The sequence below is a fragment of the Oncorhynchus mykiss genome, chromosome 15 (assembly GCF_013265735.2).
Source record: "Oncorhynchus mykiss isolate Arlee chromosome 15, USDA_OmykA_1.1, whole genome shotgun sequence".
Lineage (NCBI taxonomy): Eukaryota > Metazoa > Chordata > Actinopteri > Salmoniformes > Salmonidae > Oncorhynchus > Oncorhynchus mykiss.
In genome coordinates this window covers 24,322,122-24,350,106 of record NC_048579.1, presented here as the reverse complement: position 1 = coordinate 24,350,106, position 27,985 = coordinate 24,322,122, and the positions used below count along the sequence as shown (strand labels likewise).

General features: G+C 41.7%; 1 protein-coding gene across 1 annotated transcript in view; it reads left to right on the top strand.

Moving 5' to 3' along the window:
- Nucleotides 1–5,574: 5,574 nt before the first annotated feature.
- The window catches only part of myo3a (myosin IIIA), a 74,642-nt gene continuing 52,231 nt past the window's right edge, over nt 5,575–27,985 (top strand). The window contains exons 1-3 of the mRNA XM_036944113.1: nt 5,575–5,705; nt 13,582–13,765; nt 19,450–19,584. Of these exons, the coding sequence (XP_036800008.1) occupies nt 5,704–5,705; nt 13,582–13,765; nt 19,450–19,584 (321 nt within the window). The 5' untranslated portion in view covers nt 5,575–5,703. The remainder of the gene's footprint in view (nt 5,706–13,581; nt 13,766–19,449; nt 19,585–27,985) is intronic.

Genomic DNA, 27,985 nt, shown 5'->3' with positions numbered 1-27,985 from the left:
TAAGTGATGGCACTTGTCAACAGGCTTGTTTCTGTAAGTCTCTCTGGAGCTAAAGGTAATTGATACAATAATAGATCTATAAGTATATTGTGAAGTGGGTCAATCTCCTTTCTCTGTGTGAATACAAAATGACAGTAGCAATGGTTGAAAATGTAATGTATTTATGGAAATACATATCTGAGGTGTATTATTAACAACCAAACGTTAGATCCAAAAATGCTAGCAGGCAATAGTTCATATGGATTTAACAATATACTGTACTTACTGTGAATATTGTGCTAGATTCAGTGAAGGCTTATCAACAGGAGAGCAATAAATTATACTGTTACATTTGGTTTACACTTTAAATATTAAAGCACATGCTTCCCTATGAATGACCAATAATGTAAATACAGACTGTAATGGCCAAGACCAGTTGACTTGGATATACCCAAATGAGAAAGTTTATCTTCCGATGCCAAGGTTAACCCGAAACTTTAACCAACTCATCAGACACAGATTAACCAGGTCTCATTACCCCTTGTGGTGATCAGATAGGATCTCCTGTTTCTCTTAAGGGCCTCAACCGGCCAAACTTGTGTCTTATTGAAACACTAATCAGGTTGACCCGTGCATCACGTTTGTAGCCGTTTGTTTTGTATTTTGGGTCTTGTCCAATTGTAATTGGTGCAGAAAGTTAGATGTAATCTCAGAAGAGGTACTGAGAGGTACTTCTCTTCTTTATTGTTTATCTTCTCTGCTCTTTGCAGCTAATCCTTCTACCTGAACACTTCATCAATTTCTGTCTGAGTGAGCAGGCACACACACACACACACACACATCTCCTCCTAGGGTTAAGTCCCCACGGCATGTGTTAGTATTGAGGTGAGCCAGCCAATTGTTAGATCTCGCCCATGTCTTCTGTGTTACAATATGTCATCACATCTAGAGTTGTAATATATTATTCACCATTTCTGTGGGTTACTTAGGTCCTGTACATTACACTAACAAGCAGCTCTATTATAGCAGAGTTGAATGCCTGTATAGAAGCCTAATTGCGCTGCATAGGTAATTGCTGATAAATGTCTCCGTAGAATGATGTATGTAGTCAGGTTTAGTCACAAACCTCGAACTTTGTTTGAACTGATTTGTTCATGTTCATTTTTCACACCAACATTTAAACAACCAACATTTTCAGACTGCAAAACCAATGTGCCAAGTGCAAAAAAAGACCATAAATCTCATTAGAGTCTGGCATTGTGATTTATATTTCAACTTTTCTTCAGTAATGTGCACGATAAAGCTGTGACTATTTATGCATCGCTGTTTACTAAACTTTTATTTCAAAACTCGCTTCCTCTATATTGCATATTGTTGAAGACAAGTTACAAAATTAACTCACACTGCGAGATTTCAATGAGGTTTAGAGTATTTTTAGCACTTTGCACAATTATTTTGCGCTTAGAAAATGTTGCCCTTAATGTGTGCAATTGGCATGCTGACTGCAGAAATGTGCACCAGAGCTGTTGCCAGAGAATTTAATATGAATTTCTCTACTATAAACCGCCTCTAACGTTGTTTTAGATAATTTAGCAGTACGTGCAACCGACCTCACAACTGCAGACCAAGTGTAACCACACCCGCCCAGGACCTCTACATTCAGCTTCTTCACCTGTAGGATCGTCTGAGACCAGCCCCCTGGACATCCGATGAAACTGAGGAGTATTTCTGTCTATAGGAAAGGCCTTTGTGGGGGGAAAAACAAATTCTGATTGGCTGGTCCTGGCTCCCCAGTGGGTGGGCCTGGCTCCCCAGTGGGTGGGCCTATGCCCTCCTATGCCCTCCTAATAAATTTATTTAAATTGACTTGATTTCCTTATATGAATTGTAACTCAGTAAAATCGTTGTTGTTGCATGCTGCATTTATATTTTTGTTCAGTACATATAAACTCAGCAAAAAAAGAAACATACCTTTTCAGGACCCTGTCTTTCAAAGATAATTAGCAAAAATTCAAATAACTTCACAGATCTTCATTGTAAAGGGTTTAAACACCGTTTCCCATGCTTGTTCAATGAACCATAAACAATTAATGAACAGGCACCTGTGGAACGGTCGTTAAGACACTAACAGCTTACAAACGGTAGGCAATTAAGGTCACAGTTATGAAAACTTAGGATACTCAAGAGGCCTTTCTACTGACTCTGAAAAACACCAAAAGAAAGATGCCCAGGTTACCCTGCTCAACTGCGTGAACGTGCCTTAGGCATGCTGCAAGGAGGCATGAGGACTGCAGATGTGGCCATGGAAATAAATTGCAATGTCCGTACTGTGAGACGCCTAAGACAGCACTACAGGGAGACAGGACGGACAGCTGATCATACTCGTAGTAGCAGACCATGTTTAACAACACCTGCACAGGATCGGTACATCCAAACATCACACCTGCGGGACAGGTACAGGATGGCAACAACAACTACCTGAGTTACACCAGGAACGCACAATCCCTCCATCAGTGCTCAGACTGTTCGCAATAGGCTGAGAGAGGCTGGACTGAGGGCTTGTAGGCCTGTTGTAAGGCAGGCAAGACATCACCGGCAACAACTTCGCCTATGGCCACAAACACACCGTTGCTGAACCAGACAGGACTGAGAAAAAGTGCTCTTCACTGACGAGTCGCGGTTTTGTCTCACCAGGGGTGATGGTCGGATTTGCGTTTATCGTAGAAGGAATGAGCATTACACCGAGGCCTGTACTCTGGAGCGGGATCAATTTGGAGGTGGAGGGTCCGTCATGGTCTTGGGTGGTGTGTCACATCATCATCGGACTGAGCTTGTTGTCATTGCAGGCAATCTCAATGCTGCGCGTTACAGGGAAGACATCCTCCTCCCTCATGTGGTACCCTTCCTGCAGGCTCATCCTGACCTGACCCTCCAGCATGACAATGCCACCAGCCATACTGCTCATTCTGTGCGTGATTTCCTGCAAGACAGGAATGTCAGTGTTCTGCCATGGCCAGCGAAGAGCCCTGATCTCAATCCCATTGAGCACGTCTGGGACCTGTTCGATCGGAGGGTGAGAGCTAGGGCCATTCCCCCAAAAATGTCTGGGAACTTGCAGGTGCCTTGGTGGAAGAGTGGGGTGACATCTCACAGCAAGATCTGGCAAATCTGGTACAGTCCATGAGGAGGAGATGCACTGCAGTAGTTAATGCAGCTGGTGGGCACACCAGATACTGACTGTTACTTTTGATTTTGACCCCCCCCCCCCTTTGTTCAGGGACGCATTATTCCATTTCTGTTAGTCACATGTCTGTGGAACTTGTTCAGTTTATGTCTCAGTTGTTGAATCTTGTTACGTTCATAAAAATATTTACACATGTTAAGTTTGCTGAAAATGAATGCAGTTGACAGTGAGAGGATGGTTCTATTTTTGCTGAGCTTACATATTCACCTACTCATTCCAGGGTTTTTCTTTATTTTTACGATTTTCTACACTGTATAATAATAGTGAAGACATCACAACTATGAAATAACACATATGTAGTAACCAAAAAGTGTTAAACACATCCAAATATATTTTATCTTTAAGATTCTTCAAAGTTGCCACGCCTTGACTTGACAACAGCTTTGCACACTCTTGGTATTCTCTCAACCAGCTTCACCTGGAATGCTTTTTGAAGGAGTTTTGAAGGAGTTCTCACATATGCTGATTACAGTACTTGTTGGCTGTTTTTCCTTCACTCTGCGATCAAACTCATCCCAAATACCCTCAATTGGGTTGAGGTTGGGTGATTGTGGAGGCCAGGTCATCTGATGCAGCACTCCATCACTCTCCTTATTGGTCAAATAGCCTTTACACAGCCTGGAGGTGTGTTGGGTTATTGTCCTGTTGAAAAATAAATGATAATCCCATTAAGCGCAAACGAGATGGGATGGCGTATCGCTGCAGAATGCTGTGGTAGCCACCCTGGTTAAGTCTGCCTTGAATTCTAAATTAATCGCCGACAGTCTCACCAGCAAAGCACCCCCACACCATCACACCTCCTCCTCCATGCTTCACGGTGGGAACCACACATGCAAAGATCATCCGTTCACCTACTCTGCGTCTCACAAAGACAAGGCGATTGGAACCAAAAATCTCAAATTTGGACTCATCAATCAATCAATCAAATTTATTTTATATAGCCCTTCGTACATCAGCTGATATCTCAAAGTGCTGTACAGAAACCCAGCCTAAAACCCCAAACAGCAAGCAATGCAGGTGAAGAAGCACGGTGGCTAGGAAAAACTCCCTAGAAAGGCCAAAACCTAGGAAGAAACCTAGAGAGGAACCAGGCTATGTGGGGTGGCCAGTCCTCTTCTGGCTGTGCCGGGTGGAGATTATAACAAAACATGGTCAAGATGTTCAAATGTTCATAAATGACCAGCATGGTCGAATAATAATAAGGCAGAATAGTTGAAACTGGAGCAGCAGCACAGTCAGGTGGACTGGGGACAGCAAGGAGTCATCATGTCAGGTATTCCTGGGGCATGGCCCTAGGACTCATCAGACCAAAGGACCGATTTTGACCAGTCTAATGTCCATTGCTCGTGTTTCTTGTCCCAATCAAGTCTCTTCTTTCTATTGATGTCATTTAGTTGTGGTTTCTTTGCAGCAATTGGACCACGAATGCCTGATTCACACAGTCTCCTCTGAACAGTTGATGTTGAGATGAGTCTGTTATTTGAACACTGTGAAGCATTTATTTGGGCTGCAATCTGAGGTGCAGTTAATTAACTCTAATGAACTTATCCTCTGCAGCAGAGGTAACTCTGGGTCTTCCTTTACTGGGGTGATCCTCATGAGAGCCAGTTTCATCATAGCGCTTGATGGTTTTTGCTACTGCGCTTGAAGAAACTTTCAAAGTTCTTGAAAATTTCCACATTGACTGACCTTCAAGTCTTAAAGTAATGATGGACTGTCATTTCTCTTTGCTCATTTGAGCTGTTCTTGCCATATTATGGACTTTGTCTTTTACCAAATATGGCTGTCTTCTGTATATCCCCCCTACCTAGTCACAACACAACTGATTGGCTCAAATGCATTAAGAAGGAAAGGCAAAGTGTGGCTACTTTAAAGTATTTCAAATATAAAATATATTTTGATTTGTTAAAAAAAGGTTACTACATGATTCCATATGTGTTACTTCTTAGTCTTCACTATTATTCTATAATGTAGAAATTTGTAAAAATAGGTAAGTTAAAAAACCCTGGAATGAGTAGGTGTGTACCAACATTTGACTGGTACTGTATATGTTATCCTAACAAAACACTGTACATGGATAACAGGGATTAAATACAATAGAGTTAATACAATGCTCAGTACTAAATTATGTACACGACCACCAAGAAGAGAAAGGGATGGCACTGTGTCTTTAGCAAGCACCATATTGTAAGGTTGCACTAATCAGCTTTGCTTTGTGTATGAATGAGCATCTATATGGGGAAAGGCTCATGTTGCAACTGGCTAATTCCTCTTAATCCTGACATATCTCCTACTACTTAGAGATTGTTTCCAATGGAAGGAGCGAGGGGATTGCTAGCGAGATTAGCGCTGGTTAGCTCCTCCTCTGCTGTTTACACTCATAGTTGCTTTCCCTCTCTCACTCCCTCGAAGCTAACCGAATTCACCGAAAATGGATTAATCCTCCTCCAAAATATGTCCCCAGGCACAATGACAAAACTATGTAAGTTTTTTTTTCTGTTGTTGGTTTTGGTGTTGTTGTGGATTAGATAGACAAAGTTGTGTGAGTGTGACCAGGGGATAACCTTGGCCTGACTGAAATTTGGCCTCATGGAGGTGTACTGTGTGTGGTTGTCAGGTATTAGTGGAGCTGTAACTTACTGGAAGATAATAGGGCAAGATGGCCTTCCCCCATCCCAGAAAACAAACGATAGTAACCAAATAAAAAGATCCAATCAACACTCAAAGAGCCAAAGTGCATATAACATTTTTATTTTTTTCTAAACCACATTTTATATGCACTTACATGTAGACATGGCTCTTTGAATGTTGGTTGGATCTTTTTCTTTGGTTACTATCGTTTGTTTTCTTGGGATGGTGGAGGGTTATCTTGCTCCTATTATCTTCCTCTGATTGTAGGTCAGAGATGGAAGACCTGCAGGTAAAATGATTAGTCCTCTGCTCTAGAGATTGGGACTGATATCACTGCTGACTGACTCTTGTTCTGGATGCCGTTGGAAATGGGAACATACACCCCTGCTGTGTGAATCTATAGAATGTGTGTCAGAATTACAAACCATGTTAAGGAAACTCACAGTGGGATTTTTATTTATTTTTATTTTACCTTTATTTAACTAGGCAAGTCAGTTAAGAACACATTCTTATTTTCAATGACGGCCTATGAACAGTGGGTTAACTGCCTGCTTGTTACGTTATAGCCTTATTATACAATTGGGTGTGAATACTTATGTAAATGTGATATTTTTTAAATATTTTTTTATACATTTGTAAGAAATTCTAAAAACCTGGCTTTGCTTTGTCATTATGGGGTATTGTGAGTAGATTGGTGTTGGGAAAAAACTATTTAATCAATTTTGGCATAAGGCTGTAATGTAACAAAATGTGGAAGAAGTCAATCGGTCTGAATTCGTAAAATGTTTGTTGTTGTTAGTCTTTTAGAGCTTTCCTAGTATGTCTAGTTTCCTTTTCAGATACCCAAACTATAGTACACCCATCCATTCACTAACACAGTATTATACAATTTGTTGAACGTTGCTGGCCTGCAGCTATCATCAAAGTGCACCGTCAAAGAACAGAGTTCTTCCAGGTGGAATGATACACTCACCTTTTGGTCTTTCACCTTACACCAAGACAGTAGGCTTATTTACGCCTTCCTGTTCTATCCCATTGTTGTCTCTGATGTTTAAGGGATCATCCATTAGGTTTTGTTTTGGAAGCCTTTGATTGTGTAATGGACCCAGAGAAACATCCCCCTGAGTTCTTGGCCCACGCTAACAGGGCAGTCATTCGTTCAGTACTGGTGTGTCTGGTGTACTCAATGTCTAAAGTGTTAGGACTCATTCCCACTCACACACGAACAGTGACAAAGTACTTAAGTAAAAATACTTTAAAGTACTACTTAAGTTGTTTTTTGGGGTATCTGTACTTTACTATTTAACTTTTACTTTACTACATTCCTAAATAAAATAATGTACTTTTTACTCCATACATTTTCCCGGACACCCAAAATTACTTTTTTGACAGGAAAATAGTCCAATCGATACAGGGACGTAATCCCCCATCCCTCTTTCCAACAAAGAAAAAACCTGCTCCTGCAAGTGAATTGGACGGCCAAATAAAACCCGCCCCCAGCGCCTCCTTAATATAACTTTTCATGGCTGAGTCTCTGGACCTGAGAGAGAATACAGCCCTCCTCTCGGAGGAGTGGTGCTGAGCAGGAGGTCAATGGCACAATCGTATGACCTGTGAGGAGGCAGCCGGCTGGCCCTTCGTTTGCTGAAGACCTGATTCAGAACCCCATAATCCCGAAGGTATGTGGTAAAGTTCAGGCTTGTCATCCCCAGCTGGGGGAACAGGAGAATCGAAAGCCTCCAGACGAGCAGGGCCAGAAAGATGTGGAAAGCGTTGCTGGCAGGTGGACTGGCATGAAGGATTCCATCCCAGAACTCTTTCCGAGGGCCAGTCAATTTGAAGATTATGGATAGAAATCCACGGATGTCCAAGAACCAGGGGTAGCTCAGGCAAGTCCACCAAATTTCACTGGATAAAATCCACATGATAATCCAGAACTCGTAGCTGAATAGGCATGGGGAGTTGCTTCACCTTCCCAGACCCTACGGGCACCCCATCCAGAGCAGTGACCGACAGCGGAATGTCCAGTTTAGTGAGGGGCACCCGGCAGCCCCAGATTCTATGAAAGCAGGAATGTCCAACTGCCCATTGTCCCACCGCAGGAAGCATCTGACTCGCCAGTATTCTCTCATCTACTGACGAGTCCTCCCGTTTCCCATCAGCTCGGGACAGGAGGCACGGAAATGTCCAGACTGTCCACAGTAAAGGCAACGTTGCTCGTTAATCCTGCGTCTTCTCTCCAGACCGGAAAGTCTGGTGCATCCCAATTGTATTGGCACCTCTGAAAGAGAACCAGAGCCGAATTGAGAACTCTGACGGGGTATAGGACAAGCAGACGCAGCATAAGGCAGTGGAACAAATTAAGAATTGACTCCCTCAGCGGAACCCGAAACACTTGAATCCACTCAGAACCCCTCCGTCCTCTTACAACAACGTTCCCGAAGCCGGTTGTCAATCTGTGTGGCCAGAATGATAAGCTCATACAGAGTGTCAGGGTTGTACCGGGAAGCCAGTTGAGAACCTCGCTGAGTCTGTTCCGAAAGGCTGGGTGAAGTGCCTCTGTATACCGCTCTCAGCGGCGTGTGTCCGAAAGTCAATAGCGTAATCAGCTACGCTCTGGCTGCCCTGCCAAAGCGCAATGAATCTTTGAGCAGCATTCATGCCACTGATGGGGTGATCAAAAACCCAAATAATCTCCTGGGTGAAGCTATACCAATTAAAACAAACGTCCGATTGCTGCTCCCATATGGCCATGGCCCAGGCCAGAGCCCGTCCTGAGAGCAAGGAGATGACGTATGCCACTCTGGAACGCTCGGTGGGAAACGTTGATGCCTGCAGCTCGAAGGCCAGCGAGCATTGGAGTAGGAACCCACGACACCTCCCAGGATGCACCTCATAGTGCTCTGGTGCCGGGAGATGAGGCTCCCAAATGGATGAAGACGCTGAGCTGGTAGGGAGTGGAGGATTAGGAACAGCCACAGGTGCAGCAGCCGTTTGTCCTGTCTGCAGAACGAACACAAGAGTTCTTAAATCATCCGACAATGTCTGCAGCCGCGCCTCCTGGCAGCCAATCACAGCTTCATGGTGGGTGAGAGCCGACCGTAAATGGTGGAGTTCGGAATGTTCCTCGCACGACTGAGAAATCTCTGCTGGGTCCATTGTTGACTTAGGTCTACTGTCACAATAATGCTTGAACGAACTCGAACCCAGGTGCAGAGAAACACAGCAAGCAGAGGTAAGGGTAAATCCAGATCTTTTGCTTAGTGTCTTAACATAAACAAGTCAACCGCACAAGAGCACACTAATAAAACATGAGACCTAAGCAAATATCCAGACCAACTGAGGAACCTAAATAAACAAGGCAACCAGAGAAAGTAATTAAACACAGGTGAATCCAATAAGTAATAATCAGGGTAACCTGGAAACTAGAAAACAAGGTAAGGGTGCCCTCCAGCAGTAACCTAAGGAATCAACAATCAAATAAAACAGAAGCTGTGACACCTCTCCCCTGAATTCTGCAAAATACAAAAAGTATAAGAACACATTTACTCATCTACTTTGGATATCCCAAGAAAATATATTTTACAAACAAATTCCAAGTATCCTTAAATAATATAACGTCAACTTGGAAAATCATCAGCTATTGAATAAGGAAAAGGCATCAACAAGTATTCAATCTCAATCTATTGTTGGAAATAAGACATATAGTGATCCTGATATTATTTAATGTGAATTCAATACACTTTTTTTGTGAATATGGGTTCCTCTCTGTCAAAGAAAATGTAGAAAACTGATGGAAATCTCTTAGATTACATTAAGGGACATTTCCCATCTGTAGTTCAGTTTGATCTCTCTCAACCACCTTCATGAGGTAGTCACATGAAATGTATTTCAATTAACAAGGTGTGCCTTGTTTAAAGTTAATTTGTGGAATTTCTTTCCTTCTTAATGCATTTGAGCCAATCAGTTGTGTTGTGACAAGGTAGGGTTGGTATACAGAAGATAGCCCTATTTGGTAAATAAATTTTGTTATTTTTAAAACATTTTGTTTAAAGTTTATTTAACTAGGTAAGTCAGTTAAGAACAAATTCTTACTTAGAATGGCAGCCTAACCCAGAAGACACTGGACCAATTGTGCTACCCCCCCTATGGGACGGCCAGTTCTGATACAGCCTAGATGTAAAAAGAACAAGTCCATATTATGGCAACAACCGTTCAAATAAGCAAAGAGAAACCACAGTCCATCATTACTTTAAGATATGAAGAAAATTTCAAGAACTTTGAATATTTTTTCAAGTGCAGTCACAAAAACCATCAAGCTCTATGATGAAACTGGCCCTGATGAGGACCGCCACAGGAACGGAAGACCCAGAGTTACCTCTGCTGCAGAGGATAAGTTCATTTGAGTTACCATCCTCAGAAATCGGCAATTACCTGCACCTCAGATTGCAGCCCAAATAAATGCTTCACAGAGTTCAAATAACAGACTCATCTCAACATTAACTGTTCAGAGGAGACTGTGTGAATCAGGCCTTCATGGTCCAATTGCTGCAAAGAAACCACAACTAAATGACATCAATAGAAAGAAGAGACTTGATTGGGACAAGAAACACGAGCAATGGACATTAGACTGGTCAAAATCTGTCCTTTGGTCCAATTGCTGCAAAGAACGGAAGATCTCAGCATGTGTGGTTCCCACCGCGAAGCATGGAGGAGGAGGTGTGATGGTGTTGGGGTTCTTTGCTGGTGACACTGTATGTGATTCATTTAGAATTCAAGGCACACTTAACCAGCGTGGCTACCACAGCATTCTGCAGCGATACGCCATCCCATCCCGCTTATGCTTAGTGGAACCATCATTTGTTTTTCAACTGGACAATGACCCAAAACACACCTTCAAGTGTATGAAATATCAAATATATTTGGATTTGTTTAACACTTTTTTGTTTCCGTATGTGTTATTTCATAGTTTTGATGTATTCAGTATTATTCTGCAATGTAGAAAATAGTACAAATAAAGAAAAACCCATACATAAGTAATGTGTTTCCAAACTTTTGACTGGTACTGTATATCTTCATCAAATCTATGCAAACTGGTCTTGTTCCTAAAGATTTGAAAATTGACAAAGTTATCCCCCTCTATTAATCTGGGGATCCAATATATTTTACAAAAGATCGACCAATATCTGTACTGCCATGTTTTTCTAAAATCCTACAGAAATTGGTGTATAAGACAATATTGAAACATGTAAATCAACATTGTATTCTATACTCGCACCAATATGGTTTTCGTGGATAAAATCTTTACAGCCTTTAACAACAATGAATATGCTCTTGGCATCTTTTTAGATTTATCCAAAGCTTTTCACACAGTTGATCATGAAATATTATTTTCTAAATTGCATTATTACAGTTTTCATGATTATACATTTAAAAAATATATATATATTTATTTCACCTTTATTTAACCAGGTAAGCTAGTTGAGAACAAGTTCTCATTTACAACTGCGACCTGGCCAAGATAAAGCAAAGCAGTGTGACACAAACAACAACACAGAGTTACACATGGAATAAACAAGCGTACAGTCAATAACACAATAGAAAATTAAGTCTATACACAGTGTGTGCAAATGGCGTGAGGAGATAAATAGGCCATAGTAGCGAAGTAATTACAATTTAGCAGATTAACACTGGAGTGATAAATGAGCAGATGATGATGTGCAAGTAGAGATACTGGTGTGCAAAAGAGCAGAAAAGTAAATAAAAACAATATGGGGATGAGGGCTATTTACAGATGGACTATGTACAGCTGCAGCGATCGGTTAGCTGCTCAGATAGCGGGTGATATAATGTAGCAATATGTATGATAGAGAACAATTTGTTTATGCAAACGGCTGTGCATCTACCAGGACCAAGATATCCTGTGGTTTGCCACAGGGTTCAATAATTGGACCTTCTTTATTCCTAATCTATGTCAATGACTTTGCTGGTGTGTCTTCTATCGTACTTCCTATTCTCTTTGCTGATGATACACACAATAATTTTGATTCACATATTAATGAAGCCAACTCAGGTATTGGCACATTTTCTGAATGGTTCCAGATAAACAAATAATCTCTAAATGTAAAAAACTAAATACAACTTTATTTTATTCACTAGTAAGCATAAGAAATATAGTTAAAAAATGAAAATAAAAAAGAGCCAGAATCTCAATTGGTAGGAATGAAATGGAACAGGTCACATCCACTAGATTCCTCAGAGTTCAAATTGATGAAAAGTTATCCTGGAAAGATCATATTAAATTTGTTTATAGCAAAGTGATGAAATCTGTTGATATCATCAGAAAGATTAGTGGTTTGGTTCATCAGGCTTGCTTCCTAACTCTATACTATAGCTTAATTAACTGTAATATTGTCTGGGCCAGTACATATGCCTCCTACCTACACAAATTACTCGTCATACAAATTACATTTAATTACCTGGCTCCATCTGCACCTTTGTTTAAGGAACTCAATATCTTGTCTATTTACAACATTAATGTACGCCAGTTATGCACTTTCATCTACAAATACTCATACCTCCCAGATAGTTTACCTAACCCTTCAATGGATTCTTCCATGGTCATTCTGAAATCGATCTATATAACACAAGACACTGCGAAAACCTTCATCCTCCCCACTGCCGCACCTCACATAGTCAATTCTGCATCAGATACAGAGGTACCATACTCTGGAATTCTTATCTTCACATTGCCAAAACCTCATCATCCCTCAATAACCTAAAGCAAAGACTGGGGGTCAGCCTGAAACTACATAATAATCCCCTCCATATAGCCTAACTCTCTCACACACACACACACACACACACACACACACGCACGCACACACACGTTTTTTCTTGTATACTGAGTATATCATGTACAATTATAATTAATATGCTTTGATTAACTGATTGAAAAAACACCTCACTTGCACAATGTTTTTACCCAAATCCCAAATTTTCCCCAAATCTATTCTGTCTTTCGCGTCTTTTCTTTGGTGCAAATGAATAAAACCTAAAACATTGGCTCTGTTTCAACCCAATTAGATCCACTCCAGTGTTCAATGTGCAAGACCTATGCACGCTGTGCATCTGAGGTAATCAAGTATCCTTGAGTAATGTTCTCAGGACATTGTGAACAACCCTTACAATTACAATCATCTCTGGAATTCCAACAAGGGTAAACACTGCGGTAACAAATCTAATGAGAGATAAAGCTACAGATCCTTTACAATAACTTTTCTTTACATGAACCCAATATTTGAGAAGGCCCAGGACTACACTATTGTTTTGACTATCAAAAATAGACCATGGACTTATAAAGACACAAATAACAAGCCTGGCTAACAAGGTTTCCCATCCATCCATCAATTCATCCATCCATCCATCCATCCATCCAGTACCTTCTTCGTCATTTGAACTGGCATGTGGGGAGGGGTTAAGGAAGATACAAGACACACAAATGGAAGCATGCAACCATGGTAATCACAATTGGAAGGAGATATGTAGAACGAACTGCCAAGACTGGAGACATAGTGCTTATATGCAAAGATGTGAATCATTTGATTTGATGTGCCAAGATTGGTAGCCCTTTTGTTTATTTCATTCACGGAATGAAAAGTTGGGTCTTTAACAAGAAATGTTCATTCACAATGGCCATGTTATTCCTTTACCCCTCTCTTTCCCAGGAGATCTCTCATGAAGATGTTTCCACAATCAGGGAAATCGATTATCTTCGACACATTTCCTGATCCGACAGATACCTGGGAGATCATCGAGACCATCGGGAAAGGGACTTATGGCAAAGTCTATAAAGTACTCAACAAGATCGATGGCAGCAAAGCGGCTGTCAAGATACTGGACCCCATCCATGTGAGTAATGTTTCCTTACTTTCTGAGGTTCTGAAGTATGTGTGTCTGCATGTCGAGGTGCATGCTTTTGAAATGAGCATGTTGGGGTTTGGTTTTTAAGTAGGCCAATAATAGGAATGTCCTTTCATGCCATGCAGGTGTTGTTGTTATTATGCATTAGTGTGACTGGCCGGCAGTAGCCTTCGGTATGTTTATGATCCTGGGGAGCCATAGTGAGGACACATCACATTACCTGTAGCCCCAGAACTGTCATGTGGGGAGTTTCAGGGAGCTTCAGGTCCTGGGCTGCCATCCATGATGAATAGAAACTACACATTGGTCAGGCACGTGGTTTTCGGACAAGTTTCACATGGATTTTCCCGTTTATTTTTCACATATTAGAAAAATGTCACGTGAGGAAAATAAATTGCACATTCTCAGACAAAGATTTTTCACATATATTTTTCACGACTTCACTTTCCAACATTTCACATGTGCTATTCTAAGTTTCACATGTGTGCTTTTGGAACCGGTGGGATTGGAGTCCATGTCTCCCACAGGAGAAGCCAATGTCTTGACTGTTTGATCAAGAGGGAAAAGGAGTTGTTAGTGAGGCAGGCCAAAACTATCATACACGGGAGGATTAAATTGCAGGGAACCCAGCGCTCCAAATAGACGTGTGTCACACGTCAAAAAAACAAACAATATCTCACAATGACGGGGTGCAAAGAACTTAACTAAATAGTGTGTGATAATGACATACAGGTGTGTGAACAGGTTATCAGAATTCAAGTGATTGGGATCTGGAGAGTGAGCTGCGTTCAAGAGATCTACGTGTTTGAGAGTGTGAGCTGGAAAGTGGGCTGGAAAGTAAGCTGCGTTCAGGGGATCTATGTGTTTGAGCGTGTGAGTTGGAAACAGACGTTACAGTATATTCATTATAAATTTCTCTCAATCTCCGAATATTGACTCTTCAATAAAAAATAGGGCTGTCAAATGATACATTTTTTTAAAAATGAGTTAATCGTAGGATTTGCTGTGATTAATCACGATTAATAGCAATTTCAGATTTTTTTCGAATTGAGCTGTCATTTAAGCTTTTTTACATAAAGAATATTAACGTCTTGATATTGTCCAAGGTAACAGTTAGCAAAATCAGGTAAATGTAAGATTTAGCAAAGCTATCATCAAGGCAAAGGGCGGCTACTTTGATGAATCTCAAATATAAAATATTAACACTTTGTTGGTTACTTCATGAATTCATATGTTATTTCATAGTTTTGATGTCTTCATTATTATTGTACAATGTAGAGAAAAGTGAAAATAAAGAAAAACCCTTGAATGAGTAGGTGTGTCCAAACTTTTGACTGTATATTTAAGAGCCAAAACATTTATAATGGAAATAAAAAATCCTCAGAAACGCCAACTTGTTCTCGTTGACTTGCATACTAAATTTGTCTAGCTAGCTTGTTTTTCACTCGGTCAAAACAATAAGAGGATACAACAAAAAGACCAGAAAAACATGTCATCTCTAGATTTAGAAAATGTAACCATGTGTGCAAACTGGAAAACAGGATAAAAAAATAAGAAAATATGGAGAGATAGCTTCGCTGTTCTTTTCACTGGACTTCAACGTTAGAAGAAGGAACACTCCAAATGTCTCTCCCTTGTGGTATATACATGCATATCAGTGGAACCCCATGGAGCACTACAATAAAAATGGAGTGGATGACTCAGGAAAAATAAATCATTCTTTTTTTACGCACTTGAACTATTATACACAGGTAGGAAACATTGCTACTGCAACAGGTTAACACCACCTTTTCACATATGAGGAGATTAACATTATTTCACCCCCACATGTGAACTTGCAATTCCACATGTGAAAGTGATATTTTCACATGAATAGTTTTCTTCATGTGAAATGGCAAATGTGATTTTCACATGATTGTTTTTCACATGTGAACATGCAATTGCCTTTAAACAGCTTGGAAAATTCCAGAAAACTTTGTCATGGCTTTAGAAGCTTCTGAAAGGCTTATTGACATCATTTGAACCAATTGGAGGTGTACCTGTGGATATATTTCAAGTCATACAGTGCCTTGCGAAAGTATTCGGCCCCCTTGAACTATTCGGCCCCCTTGAACTGGGACGAAGACAAATCTCCGTCCCAGTCTTAGGTCTTTTGCAGACTCCATCAGGTTTTCTTCCAGAATGGTCCTGTATTTGGCTCCATCCATCTTCCCATCAATTTTAACCATCTTCCCTGTCCCTGCTGAAGAAAAGCAGGCCCAAACCATGATGCTGCCACCACCATGTTTGACAGTGGGGATGGTATGTTCAGGGTGATGAGCTGTGTTGCTTTTACGCCAAACATAACGTTTTGCATTGTTGCCAAAAAGTTCAATTTTGGTTTCATCTGACCAGAGCACCTTCTTCCACATGTTTGGTGTGTCTCCCAGGTGGCTTGTGGGAAACTTTAAACAACACTTTTTATGGATATCTTTAAGAAATGGCTTTCTTCTTGCCACTCTTCCATAAAGGCCAGATTTGTGCAATATACGACTGATTGTTGTCCTATGGACAGATTCTCCCACCTCAGCTGTAGATCGCTGCAGTTCATCCAGAGTGATCATGGGCCTCTTGGCTGCATCACTGATCAGTCTTCTCCTTGTATGAGCTGAAAGTTTAGAGGGACGGCCAGGTCTTGGTAGATTTGCAGTGGTCTGATACTCCTTCCATTTCAATATTATCGCTTGCACAGTGCTCCTTGGGATGTTTAAAGTTTGGGAAATCTTTTTGTATCCAAATCCGGCTTTAAACTTCTTCACAACAGTATCTCGGACCTGCCTGGTGTGTTCCTTGTTCTTCATGATGCTCTCTGCGCTTTTAACGGACCTCTGAGACTATCACGGTGCAAGTGCATTTATACGGAGACTTGATTACACACAGGTGGATTGTATTTATCATCATTAGTCATTTAGGTCAACATTGGATCATTCAGAGATCCTCACTGAACTTCTGGAGAGAGTTTGCTGCACTGAAAGTAAAGGGGCTGAATAATTTTGCACGCCCAATTTTTCAGTTTTTGATTTGTTAAAAAAGTTTGAAATATCCAATAAATGTCGCTCCACTTCATGATTGTGTCCCACTTGTTGTTGATTCTTCACAAAAAAATACAGTTTTATATCTTTATGTTTGAAGCCTGAAATGTGGCAAAAGGTCGCAAAGTTCAAGGGGGCCGAATACTTTCGCAAGGCACTGTACCTTCAAACTCAGTGCCTCTTTGATTGACATCATGGGAAAATCAAAAGAAATCAGCCTAAAATGATTGTAGACCTCCACAAGTCTGGTTCATCCTTGGGAGCAATTTCCAAACGCCTGAAGGTACCACGATCATCTGTACAAACAATAGTACGCAAGTATAAACACCATGGGACCACAAAGCCGTCATACCGCTCAGGAAGGAGATGCATTCTGTTTCCTAGAGATGAACGTACTGTGGTGCGAAAAGTGCAAATCAATCCCAAAACAACAGCAAAGGACCTTGTGAAGATGCTGGAGGAAACAGGTACAAAAGTATCTACAGTTGAAGTCAGACGTTTACATACACCTAAGCCAAATACATTTAAACTCAGTTTTTCACAATTCCTGATATTTAATCCTAGCAAAAATTCCCTGTCTTAGGTCAGTTAGGATCACCACGTTATTTTAGGAATGTGAAATGTCAGAATAATAGTAGAGCGAATGATTTCTTTCAGCTTTTATTTCTTTCATCACATTCCCAGTGGGTCAGAAGTTTACAGACACTCAATTACTATTTGGTGGCATTGCCTTTAAATTGTTTAACGTCGGTCAAACATTTTGGGGAGCATTCCACAAGCTTCCCACAATAAGTTGGGTGAATTTTGGCCCATTCCTCCTGACAGAGCTGGTGTAACTGAGTCAGGTTTGTAGGCCTCCTTGCTCGCACACGCTTTTTCAGTTCTGCCCACATATTTTCTATGGGATTGAAGTAAAACGAGTCCTATATCGACATAACCTGAATGGCCGCTCAGCAAGGAAGAAGCCACTGCTCTAAAACCGCCATAAAATAGCCAGACTACGGTTTGCAACTGCACATGGGGACAAAGATCGTACTTTTTGGAGAAATGTCCTCTGTTCTGATGAAACAAAAACAGAACTGTTTCGCCATAATGACCATCATTATCTTTGGAGGAAAAAGGGGGAGGCTTGCAAGCCTGTTGTGGTGGTGCTTTGCTGCAGGAGGGAAAGGTGCACTACACAAAACAGATGGCACCATGAGGCAGGAAAATGATGTGGATATATAAACTGCAATTCACATGACGTGAAAACATGTTATTTTCGTCACACGAGAAAAGGTGGTGTTAACACGTGAACTGTACATTTAATACATGTGAACATATGGTGTCGTGAAAACAGCCATTTCAAATGTGAAAATCCGATTTTCACATGTTAAACTGCAAATTGAAAGTCTATCTTACTGGCTTCTGTTCTCTTCTGAGGCTCTGTCTTCTGTTTGGTCACACTTTGTCACGTTATCAAATCTTTTCTCTCTTTCTTTATTTCATCTTCTCTATGTCTCTCTCGCTCTCAGTCTTCTGTCTCCACAACACTTCCCCAACCTCCTCATTAGAATTATTCTTTCTCTTTCTTTCTCTTAATCAATTTATACATTTTAATCTATCTCCATCTATCTCTCTCTGTATAGCTTAATATCAAGCCTCCCCTTCTTTTGTTAACAACACAAAGCATCGACTGTAGATTTACCTGGGTTGTGCTTTCAAGGCCCTACAATTACACGAAAGAGGGAAATGTTTCATTGTTCATTCATGAAACGTATATTTAATTACTGATCTAGAGACAATACACGTTTGAAATGTACATGGTTGCTATGGTTATAAAACCCAGCTAACATTTTCTTCCTCTCACTCAGTTTTGAGAAGTTAAATCTGGTGAGATGCTGGAGAAATAGGACACAAAACGGCACATTGTTATGCTGAAAGACAATTTGAAAATGATCAACTACAGTAGCTACTTGACTGTAAAATGTTTTTATTATTGGCCATGTAGTTCAGTAAGCAGTAGAAGTGTTTACAATTCCTAACAACGGTTTCTTTCAAAAGCAGATACTCAACACTATACGTGGACAAGGTTTAAGTAGATTATACAACTCTTGTTCTGTTCGTTTCCTTTTCCAGGTACAATGAATGGCAATATCAAGTGAAAGCGAAATGAACAGTTGTTTTTATCCATTAAACTCTCACATCATCTTAATCACTGTCTCATTAGTCTGTAGAGAGTTTGTTACTGTTTTTCATTAATGAAGAATAATTATCTATAGACCGTTCTCTGAGAGGAGCATCCTTTTAATCAATCGGTTGATAGGTTCCAGCAGAGAACACAAGCACAAATCACTCATTAAAGATGATCAGATTCGTAAGCATTGAGATGACATTTTAGTAACCACAGCTGTTGGTTCCGTTATGACTGTTTAATTCCTCTTTGTGATGCGAGCATGTACTGTGATTTGGCATATGATTGAATACATAACATGACCAAAAACAATGTATCATACGATTTGGCTGCAGAACACCAAATTGTTACAGATCGGTCATTGAGGATTCATGGTAAGTCTTCTGTCATTTTACGTGGTTGACCCCATGTTGGTTATTGTTTTCCAGGATATCGATGAGGAGATTGAAGCAGAATACAATATCCTCAAGGCTCTCTCTGACCACTCCAATGTGGTTAAATTCTTTGGGATGTACTACCAGAAGGATGTCAAAAACGGGGACCAGTTGTGGCTAGTTCTTGAGGTAATGTTTTTTTGCTGTACATCAATGTGACTAACTATTTACATTTTAGTCAATTATAAGACACTCTTATCCAGAGTGACTTACAGAAGCAATTAGGGTTAAGTGCCTTGGTCAATGATAGATTTGTTCAACTAGTCGGCTCTATACAAGGTAGACAGCACAGTGGTGAAGAGCCGAGGCGGGGGAAGGTATTATGTAACAGTATAAGATCCAGCAGGAGGTCTGGACATACAGCTTTCCCATAGAAGGCCATATAGGCTCTCGTGTCATTGGCTCAACCTGTGTCGTGCTGAGAGAAGCAGAGGGGGGATTTGCATTTCCTGGGCCGTCTCCACGAATCAGTGTGGACAGCTGATTTTGCTCTTGTCTGGCTGAGTGCAGTATATTCTGGGTGTCATGGGGTTGTTTCACGACTGCAAATATAAATGCATTACACTTTTTTATACCACCTTGCAATCGCCAACATACAGTTGAAGTCGGAAGTTTACATACACTTAGGTTATAATTTTTTCAACCACTCCACAAATTTCTTGTTAACAAACTATAGTTTTGGCAAGCCGGTTAGGACATCTACTTTATGCATGACACAAGTAATTTTTCCAACAATTGTTTACAGACAGATTATTTCACTTTTAATTCACTGTATCACAATTCCAGTGGGTCAGAAGTTTACAAATACTAAGTTGACTGTGCCTTTAAACAGCTTGGAAAATTCCAGAAAACTATGTCATGGCTTTAGAAGCTTCTGATAGGCTTATTGACATAATTTGAGCCAATTGGAGGTGTACCTGTGGATATATTTCAAGTCATACCTTCAAACTCAGTGCCTCTTTGCTTGACATCATGGGAAAATCAAAAGAAATCAGCCTAAAATTATTGTAGACCTCCACAAGTCTGGTTCATCCTTGGGAGCAATTTCCAAACGTCTGAAGGTACCACATTCATCTGTACAAACAATAGTACGCAAGTATTAACACCATGGGACCACGCAGCCATCATACCACTCAGGAAGGAGACACGTACTTCGGTGTGAAAAGTGCAAATCAATCCCAGAACAACAGCAAAGGACCTTGTGAAGATGCTGGAGGAAACAGGTACAAAAGTATATACAGTTGAAGTCGGACGTTTACATACACCTAAGCCAAATACATTTAAACTCAGTTTTTCACAATTCCTGACATTTGATCCTAGCAAAAATTCCCTGTCTTAGGTCAGTTGGGATCAACACTTTATTTTAAGAATGTGAAATGTCAGAATAATAGTAGAGAGAATGATTTATTTCAGCTTTTATTTCTTTCATCACATTCCCAGTGGGTCAGAAGTTTACATACACTCAATTAGTATTTGGTAGCATTGCCTTTAAATTGTTTAACTTGGGTCAAACGTTTCAGGTAGCCTTCTACGAGCTTCCCACAATAAGTTGGGTGAATTTTGGCCCATTCCTCCTGACAGAGCTGGTGTAACTGAGTCAGGTTTGTAGGCCTCCTTGCTCGCACACCCTTTTTCAGTTCTGCCCACACATTTTCTGCCCACACGTTGATTCAAAGGTGTGGATGGAAAACCAGAAAACATAACTGCTCTGAAGGACCTGAGTTGGGGATACCTTCCCTGGAGGCCCCATCATGGGAAGCTTATGTTCAGTATTGGTGTGGGTAAGACTCAACCTCAGGTAAAGGATTTAGCTGAGCAATGTGCCTCAGGATTATAGCAGGTATCCCCAGGTGACCCTTTCATACAACGCACATAAACATGAACATTTAAATAGCAACATGTATAAATACTGTTCAAACTGAAGCATGTATTGTTACAGTTTATAGTAGTGAGTTTTTAGGGCAATACAAAGGCACAATGTCCGCAGTCCAGTAAGCTTGTCAGTGTTACTAACTATTCTACTGTAAGTACAGTGTAATGCCTCGATTAGAAAGGATTTCCTCATTTCAACATGTCAAGTCAAGCGCACTATTTGACTGGCTCAAGAGGAAGAATAACCGCAGTGAAGGCTGAGACTTTTTGCCAGGCTGCATTTTTATTCACCCAATGAAAAACAACCTCATCCTTCTGAACGTACTGAGTGTGAATTTCATGACTCAATTATGAAAACGGTGGTATTTGAGAGAGAAATTCAAGGGGACCTGGTTGATGTTATGATTGTGAGAGGCAATGTGGCCCGTAGCTCTGCATCCTTTATGTTGTATTTCCCCCAGAATGCCAAGCTCCAGACAAACGTGTTACCGAGGTCAGCCTGCGTCTGAGGAAAGTGTTAGCGATGCGCCACTAGCTGAGCTTTGTGCTGTCTGAAATTTGACCCTCTAATTTGAGTTCCTGGTGTGAAGATCGAGAGAAACTATTTCAAATATAATATGAATGGCTGGTAATAATGGTTAGCTGACCCAAGAGGCTCTGGTGAGAAAGCTCATAGTGCCAAAAGTCACACATGCTGTCTGTGTTGGATGTTCAGATTCCAGTTGTGTGTTTGTTTGTGTCAAAACACATAATATCTTTGTATGTAGGGCTAGATGTAGGATATTTTCTGTATGTTACCGAACAGTGTTTGCCAGTGTACGTGTGTGCGTTTTTGAGTTGTGTGATTGTGAATGTAAATGTGCACCTGCGTGCATACGTGCGTGCGTGTGCAGGCGATTGTGAGTGCACGTGTATCCCTTGCATTTGTTTGTGAGCCCCTATCGAAGCATGTAGGACAAGCGGCCTCTCTGCTGTGCCTCAGGGAAGGTTATTTGTTGGCCTGCTTCTTAACTGATGTTGTCCTCCGTGGCGCTGTGTTCTGTGTGATGCTTCAGCCTGTTTCCATTACCCTAGCCTCTTTTACAAGTCTGTAATCCAAGGTAAAGTAGCCAAGCTTGAACAAAGCTCACACATTTCTGTTATCCAAGTTCAGAGTGGCTTGAACATTATCATCTATCCCCTCTCGGTGTAATGCTAGCCCAGTAGATCGTTTTCACATCGCCAGCTTATGTTTCTGCCTGGCTGTCCTCAGTTTCCTTCTTGGTGGAAGGGTCGTTTAATCACCTGTCTGACTTTAGATGTCAGGCTCCTCTCTGAATGAAAGTCGGATTTCAAACCCATAATGTGACCAGCAGGAGGACAGAGGTTTTCTGTTAGCATAATTAGCATAAGCATACTCTGAATACAATGTTACCACACCATTCAGACTTCCAAAGCATACCAATCAAGGGCCGCAGTCTTAGTTAGAGTAAATCCTATTCTGTCACAAGGCAGGTGTTGATATGTACCAATTGTGCCTTTGTTTTAAGTCCTCGCTAGGGCTCCCTGAGGTATTTCAGTGGAGCACAATTACCGCGGGTTAGAAAAGCAAAGCCAGTGTTTGGGCGAGTTCAGTCAGCTTTGCAACTTTGTTTACTCTCTATCCCCACTGTGTTTTGCATATCTGTATGCAAACTCTTTCCTCAGGCAAAAACCTCAAGCCAACAGCCCAAATCTGAGGGACTAATCCACGGGGCTGAAATCACTGCCAGTCACGTTACTACACGTCTGTGCGTGCGTGTGTGTGTCTGTGCGTGCGTGCGTGCGTGTGTCTGTGCGTGCGTGTGTGTGTGTGTGTGTGTGTGTGTGCGTGTGCGTGTGTGTGTGTGTGTGTGTGTGTGTGTGTGTGCGTGCGTGTATGAGAGTGTGTGCATGTGTGTGTATTTATACAAAGGGAGAGGGGAAAATACAAAGGGGCGAAGATGGGTGATAGAGGATGCAATCACCATGGTTACAGTCCTTCCTTCTGAACTGTAATTTTCCGTGGTTCATTGTGGATCAGAGGATCCCCTCTCCTCATGCCACGCTGCTCATTATGACGACGATCTGCACAAATTGCATCCTTCACTTTGTTGCTTCCTCATTGGGCCTCATTGGGCTCTGCTCTTGCGCTTATAACTCAGTCTCTCTAGTGGACTCCTTTATGATAGATAGCGGATGTGGGGAGATGAGGGATCTTTCATCTTTTGCTCCCAATCTGGGTCCATTGAAGGTTTGAGACCTCAACCCTATCAAAACTTCAAAGATACCAATAAAGGGACCAATTTGATTCTCTAATTGGGAATATTGTCGACCTAAATTGTATACCTTGATATTTTTGGTTCTCATGGTTGAATGGTAAACCCAAGGAGCTGTGCTATTTTGGGGCGGCAAGTAGCCAAGCGTTGGGCCAGTAACCGAAAGGTTGCTAGATCGAATCCTCAAGGTTAAAATTTGTCGTTCTGCCCCTAACAAGACAGTTAACCCACTGTTCCTAGGCCGTCATTGTAAATAAGAATTTGTTCTTGCCTAGTTAAATAAAAGAAAATGTAATTCTCAAGATCGTATTTCACATGACTTTTTAAATTTACTTGGTACTTTATGATGAAAAAGCCACGAACTAACATAATTAGGAGTTTAGTTAGGAGGACATTAAAGTTTAATTAAAGTTACTCCTATCTTTGAAATCAAATCAAATCAAATTTTATTTGTCACGTGCGCAGAGTACAACAGGTTCACCTTACAGTGAAATGCTTACTTACAGGCTCTAACCAAAAGTGCAATTTAAAAAAAAAATATTAGGTGAACAATAGGTAAGTAAAGAAATAAAAACAACAGTAAAAAGACAGTTAAAAAATAACAGTGGAGTGGCTATATACAGTAGCGAGGCTATAACAGTAGCGAGGCTATATACAGTAGCGAGGCTACATACAGGCACCGGTTAGTCGGGCTGATTGAGGTAGGATGTACATGTAGATATGGTTCGACTGACTATGCATATATGATGAACAGAGAGAAGCAGTAGCGTAAAAGAGGGGCTGGCGGGTGGTGGGTGGCGGGAAACAATGCAGATAGTCCGGTTAGCCAATGTGCGGGGGCACTGGTTGGTCGAGCCAATTGAGGTAGTATGTACATGAATGTATAGTTAAAGTGACTGTGCATATAAGATAAACAGAGATTAGCAGCAGCGTAAAAGAAGGGTTGGGGGGGCACACAATGCAAACAGTCCAGGTAGCCATTTGATTACCTGTTCAGGAGTCTTATGGCTTGGGGGTAAAAGCTGTTGAGAAGCCTTTTGGTCCTAGACTTGGCACTCCGGTACCGCTTGCCATGCAGTAGCAGAGAGAATAGTCTATGACTAGGGTGGCTGGCGTCTTTGACAATTTGTAGGGCCTTCCTCTGACACCGCCTGCTGTAGAGGTCCTGGATGGCAGGCAGCTTAGCCCCAGTGATGTACTGGGTCGTACGCACTACCCTCTGTAGTGCCTTGCGGTCGGAGGCCGAGCAATTGCCGTACCAGGCAGTGATGCGACCAGTGCTCTCGATGTTCCAGCTGTAGAACCTTTTGAGGATCTGAGGACCCATGCCAAATATTTTTAGTTTCCCGAGGGGGAATAGGCTTTCTCGTGCCCTTGTGCCCGACTGTCTTGGTGTGTTAGTACCATTCCAGTTTGTTGGTGAAGTGGACACCAAGGTACTTGCAGCTCTCAACCTGCTCCACTACAGCCCCATCGATGATAAGGGGGGGGGCGTGCTCCTTTCCTGTAGTCCACAATCATCTCCTTAGTCTTGGTTACGTTGAGGGATAGGTTGTTATTCTGGCACCACCCGGCCAGGTCTCTGACCTCCTCCCTATAGACTGTCTCGTAGTTGTCGGTGCTCAGGCCTACCACTGTTGCGTCGTCTGCAAACTTAATGATGGTGTTGGAGTTGTGGCTGGCCATGCAGCCGTGGGTGAACAGGGAGTACAGGAGGGCACTGAGCACGCACCCCTGAGGGGCTCCAGTGTTGAGGATCAGCGTGGCAGATGTGTTGCTACCAACCCTCACCACCGGGGGCTGCCCATCAGGAAGTGCAAGATCCAGTTGCAGAGGGAGATGTTTAGTCCCAGGATCCTTAGCTTAGTGATGAGCTTTGAGGGTACTATGGTGTTGAACTCTGAGCTGTCGTCAATGAACAGCATTCTCACATAGGTGTTCCTTTTGTCCAGGTGGGAAAGGACAGTGTGGAGTGCAATAGAGATTTCATCATCTGTGGACCTGTTTGGGCGGTATGCAAATTGGAGTGGGTCTAAGGTTTCTGGGATAATGGTGTTGATGTGAGCCATTACCAGCCTTTCAAAGCACTTCATGGCTACGGACGTGAGTGCTACGGGTCTGTAGTCATTTAGGCAGGTTGCCTTCATGTTCTTGGGCACAGGGACTATGCTGGTCTGCTTGAAACATGTTGGTATTACAGACTCAATCAGTGACATGTTGAAAATGTCAGTGAAGACACCTGCCAGTTGGTCAGCACATGCCCGGAGCACACGTCCTGGTAATCCGTCTGGCCCCGCATCCTTGTGAATGTTGACCTGTTTAAAAGTCTTACTCACGTCAGCTTCAGAGAGCGTGCTCACACAGTCATCCGGAACAGCTAATGCTCTCATGTATGCCTCAGTGTTGCTTGCCTCGAAGCGAGCATAGAAGTGATTTAGCTCGTCGGGTAGGCTCGTGTCACTGGGCAGCTCGCGGCTGTGCTTCCCTTTGTCGTCTGTAATAGTTTGCAAGCCCTGCCACATAAAATGAGCATCTTTGCCGGTGTAGTACGATTCAATCTTAGCCCTGTATTGACGCTTTGCCTGTTTGACACTTCGTCGGCGGGCATAGCAGGATTTCTTATAAGCTTCCGTCTTAGAGTCCCGCACCTTGAAAGCGGCAGCTCTACCATTTTGCTCAGTGCAAATGTTGCCTGTAATCCATGGCTTCTGGTTGGGGTATGTACGTACAGTCACTGTGGGGACGACGACCTCGATGCACTTATTGATTAAGCCATTGACTGATGATAAAGCCAGTGACTGATGTGGTGTACTCCTCAATGCCATCGGATGAATCCCGGAACCTGTTCCAGTCTGTGATAGCAAAACACACAAAGCAGTATTTCAGTCCCTTATTATCAATTATGCAAACAACCTCTATAATTTCAGCCCAATGTTACAATTTGTATTATTATCTTTGTGGTACTAATAGCTCTTCCAGCATCGTATAAGTCATAATTTGATATTGCTGTCTATTCTGTGCCCATGCTGTATTTATGATTTTTATTTTATTCAGTGGACATTAGTCTTCTCCTCACTAACAGCACATAACACATGGCTAATTAAATGATACTGCCTGAGAAGCCAGTGTTCGAAGGATAAATTGGGACAGGTGTTGTGTACCATTATATTCAAATAATGATTGACATATTTTCATTAAAGATGTTAATTTGATTAATGTATTCATACTATTTAATCCTTCCATGAGATATAGTCCTGACACAAATCTAGGGTTGCTACCTAAGCCGGCTGGTTGTTCATTCTATCGGTTAGGTAGCCAGAGACGAGACCCAGTCGTTAAGTCTTTCTGTTCTCAACCTATGGACCTTCGTTCTAAAAGTTTCGCTGCCGTGATGGCTAGCAACATTCTTATCCCTTGCTTGCTAGCTAGCCAACTTCGGCTAACACAGTCACGTCAAACGGTGCATCCAGAATAACAGCAAAGTGCAGCATTTGTGTTTGTTTAAGCTGTTTTCTAGTGACATTTATTTCGAAACATCCATAACAATGAGCTAATTATGTGCGATTTTGCCTGGCATAGAACATTTGCTCTCTCGCCAGGACAGGTGGGACAGCTGAAAATTGAGTTGTGATATTGAAACAATGTTGCAAATGTCGGAGAGATAGACAGCAACATTTATACAAATCTAAAAAAAAATTGTGGTGGAGATCAAGTTTATAAATGTCCTTTTTGGGCTGATAAGACAGTGGATTGCGCAGTGAGATGGAACAGTAGGAATTTTAACGTCATGGTCTTAGCCAAGGTAACTTGTGGAATAGACACCGGCTGGAATTAAGTTTGAACCAATCAGCATCCAGGATTACACCCACCTGTTGTATTAGAAGAAATAAGGCCTTGAGTGCCAGGGAGTAAAGTGGTTGGCAGGATAAAGCTAGCATCTTGGGTAGTTCTGGCTTCACATATGTTTTTAATCTCTGCATCCAGAATCAAATCATGCGTGCAGGCTGGTCAGCTACTCAACAACTGTGTAATGGTTTGTCTGATATGAGTGACTTCCTATGTGCAGGGCTAGCGATACCTATGCCTGACTACTACTGTTTCCCCTCACTGAGTTGCTACACAATGTCGAGGTTCCAGTTCCTCACAGAGATACGGTGCCTAATGACACCCTGTCTTACACTTACAGTGTGTGCTTTTGGAAGTGATCGAATCAAATCACATTTTATTTGTCACACACACGTGTTTAGCAGATGTTATTGCGGGTGTAGCGAAATGAGTGAAGGTAAGCCGATGTAAAAATACTTGTAGCCATGTCATTCAGTATCAAAGCTCAAAGGAGAACCTCTGAGCTGATAACACCAGACTTAAACTGTAATGCAAAC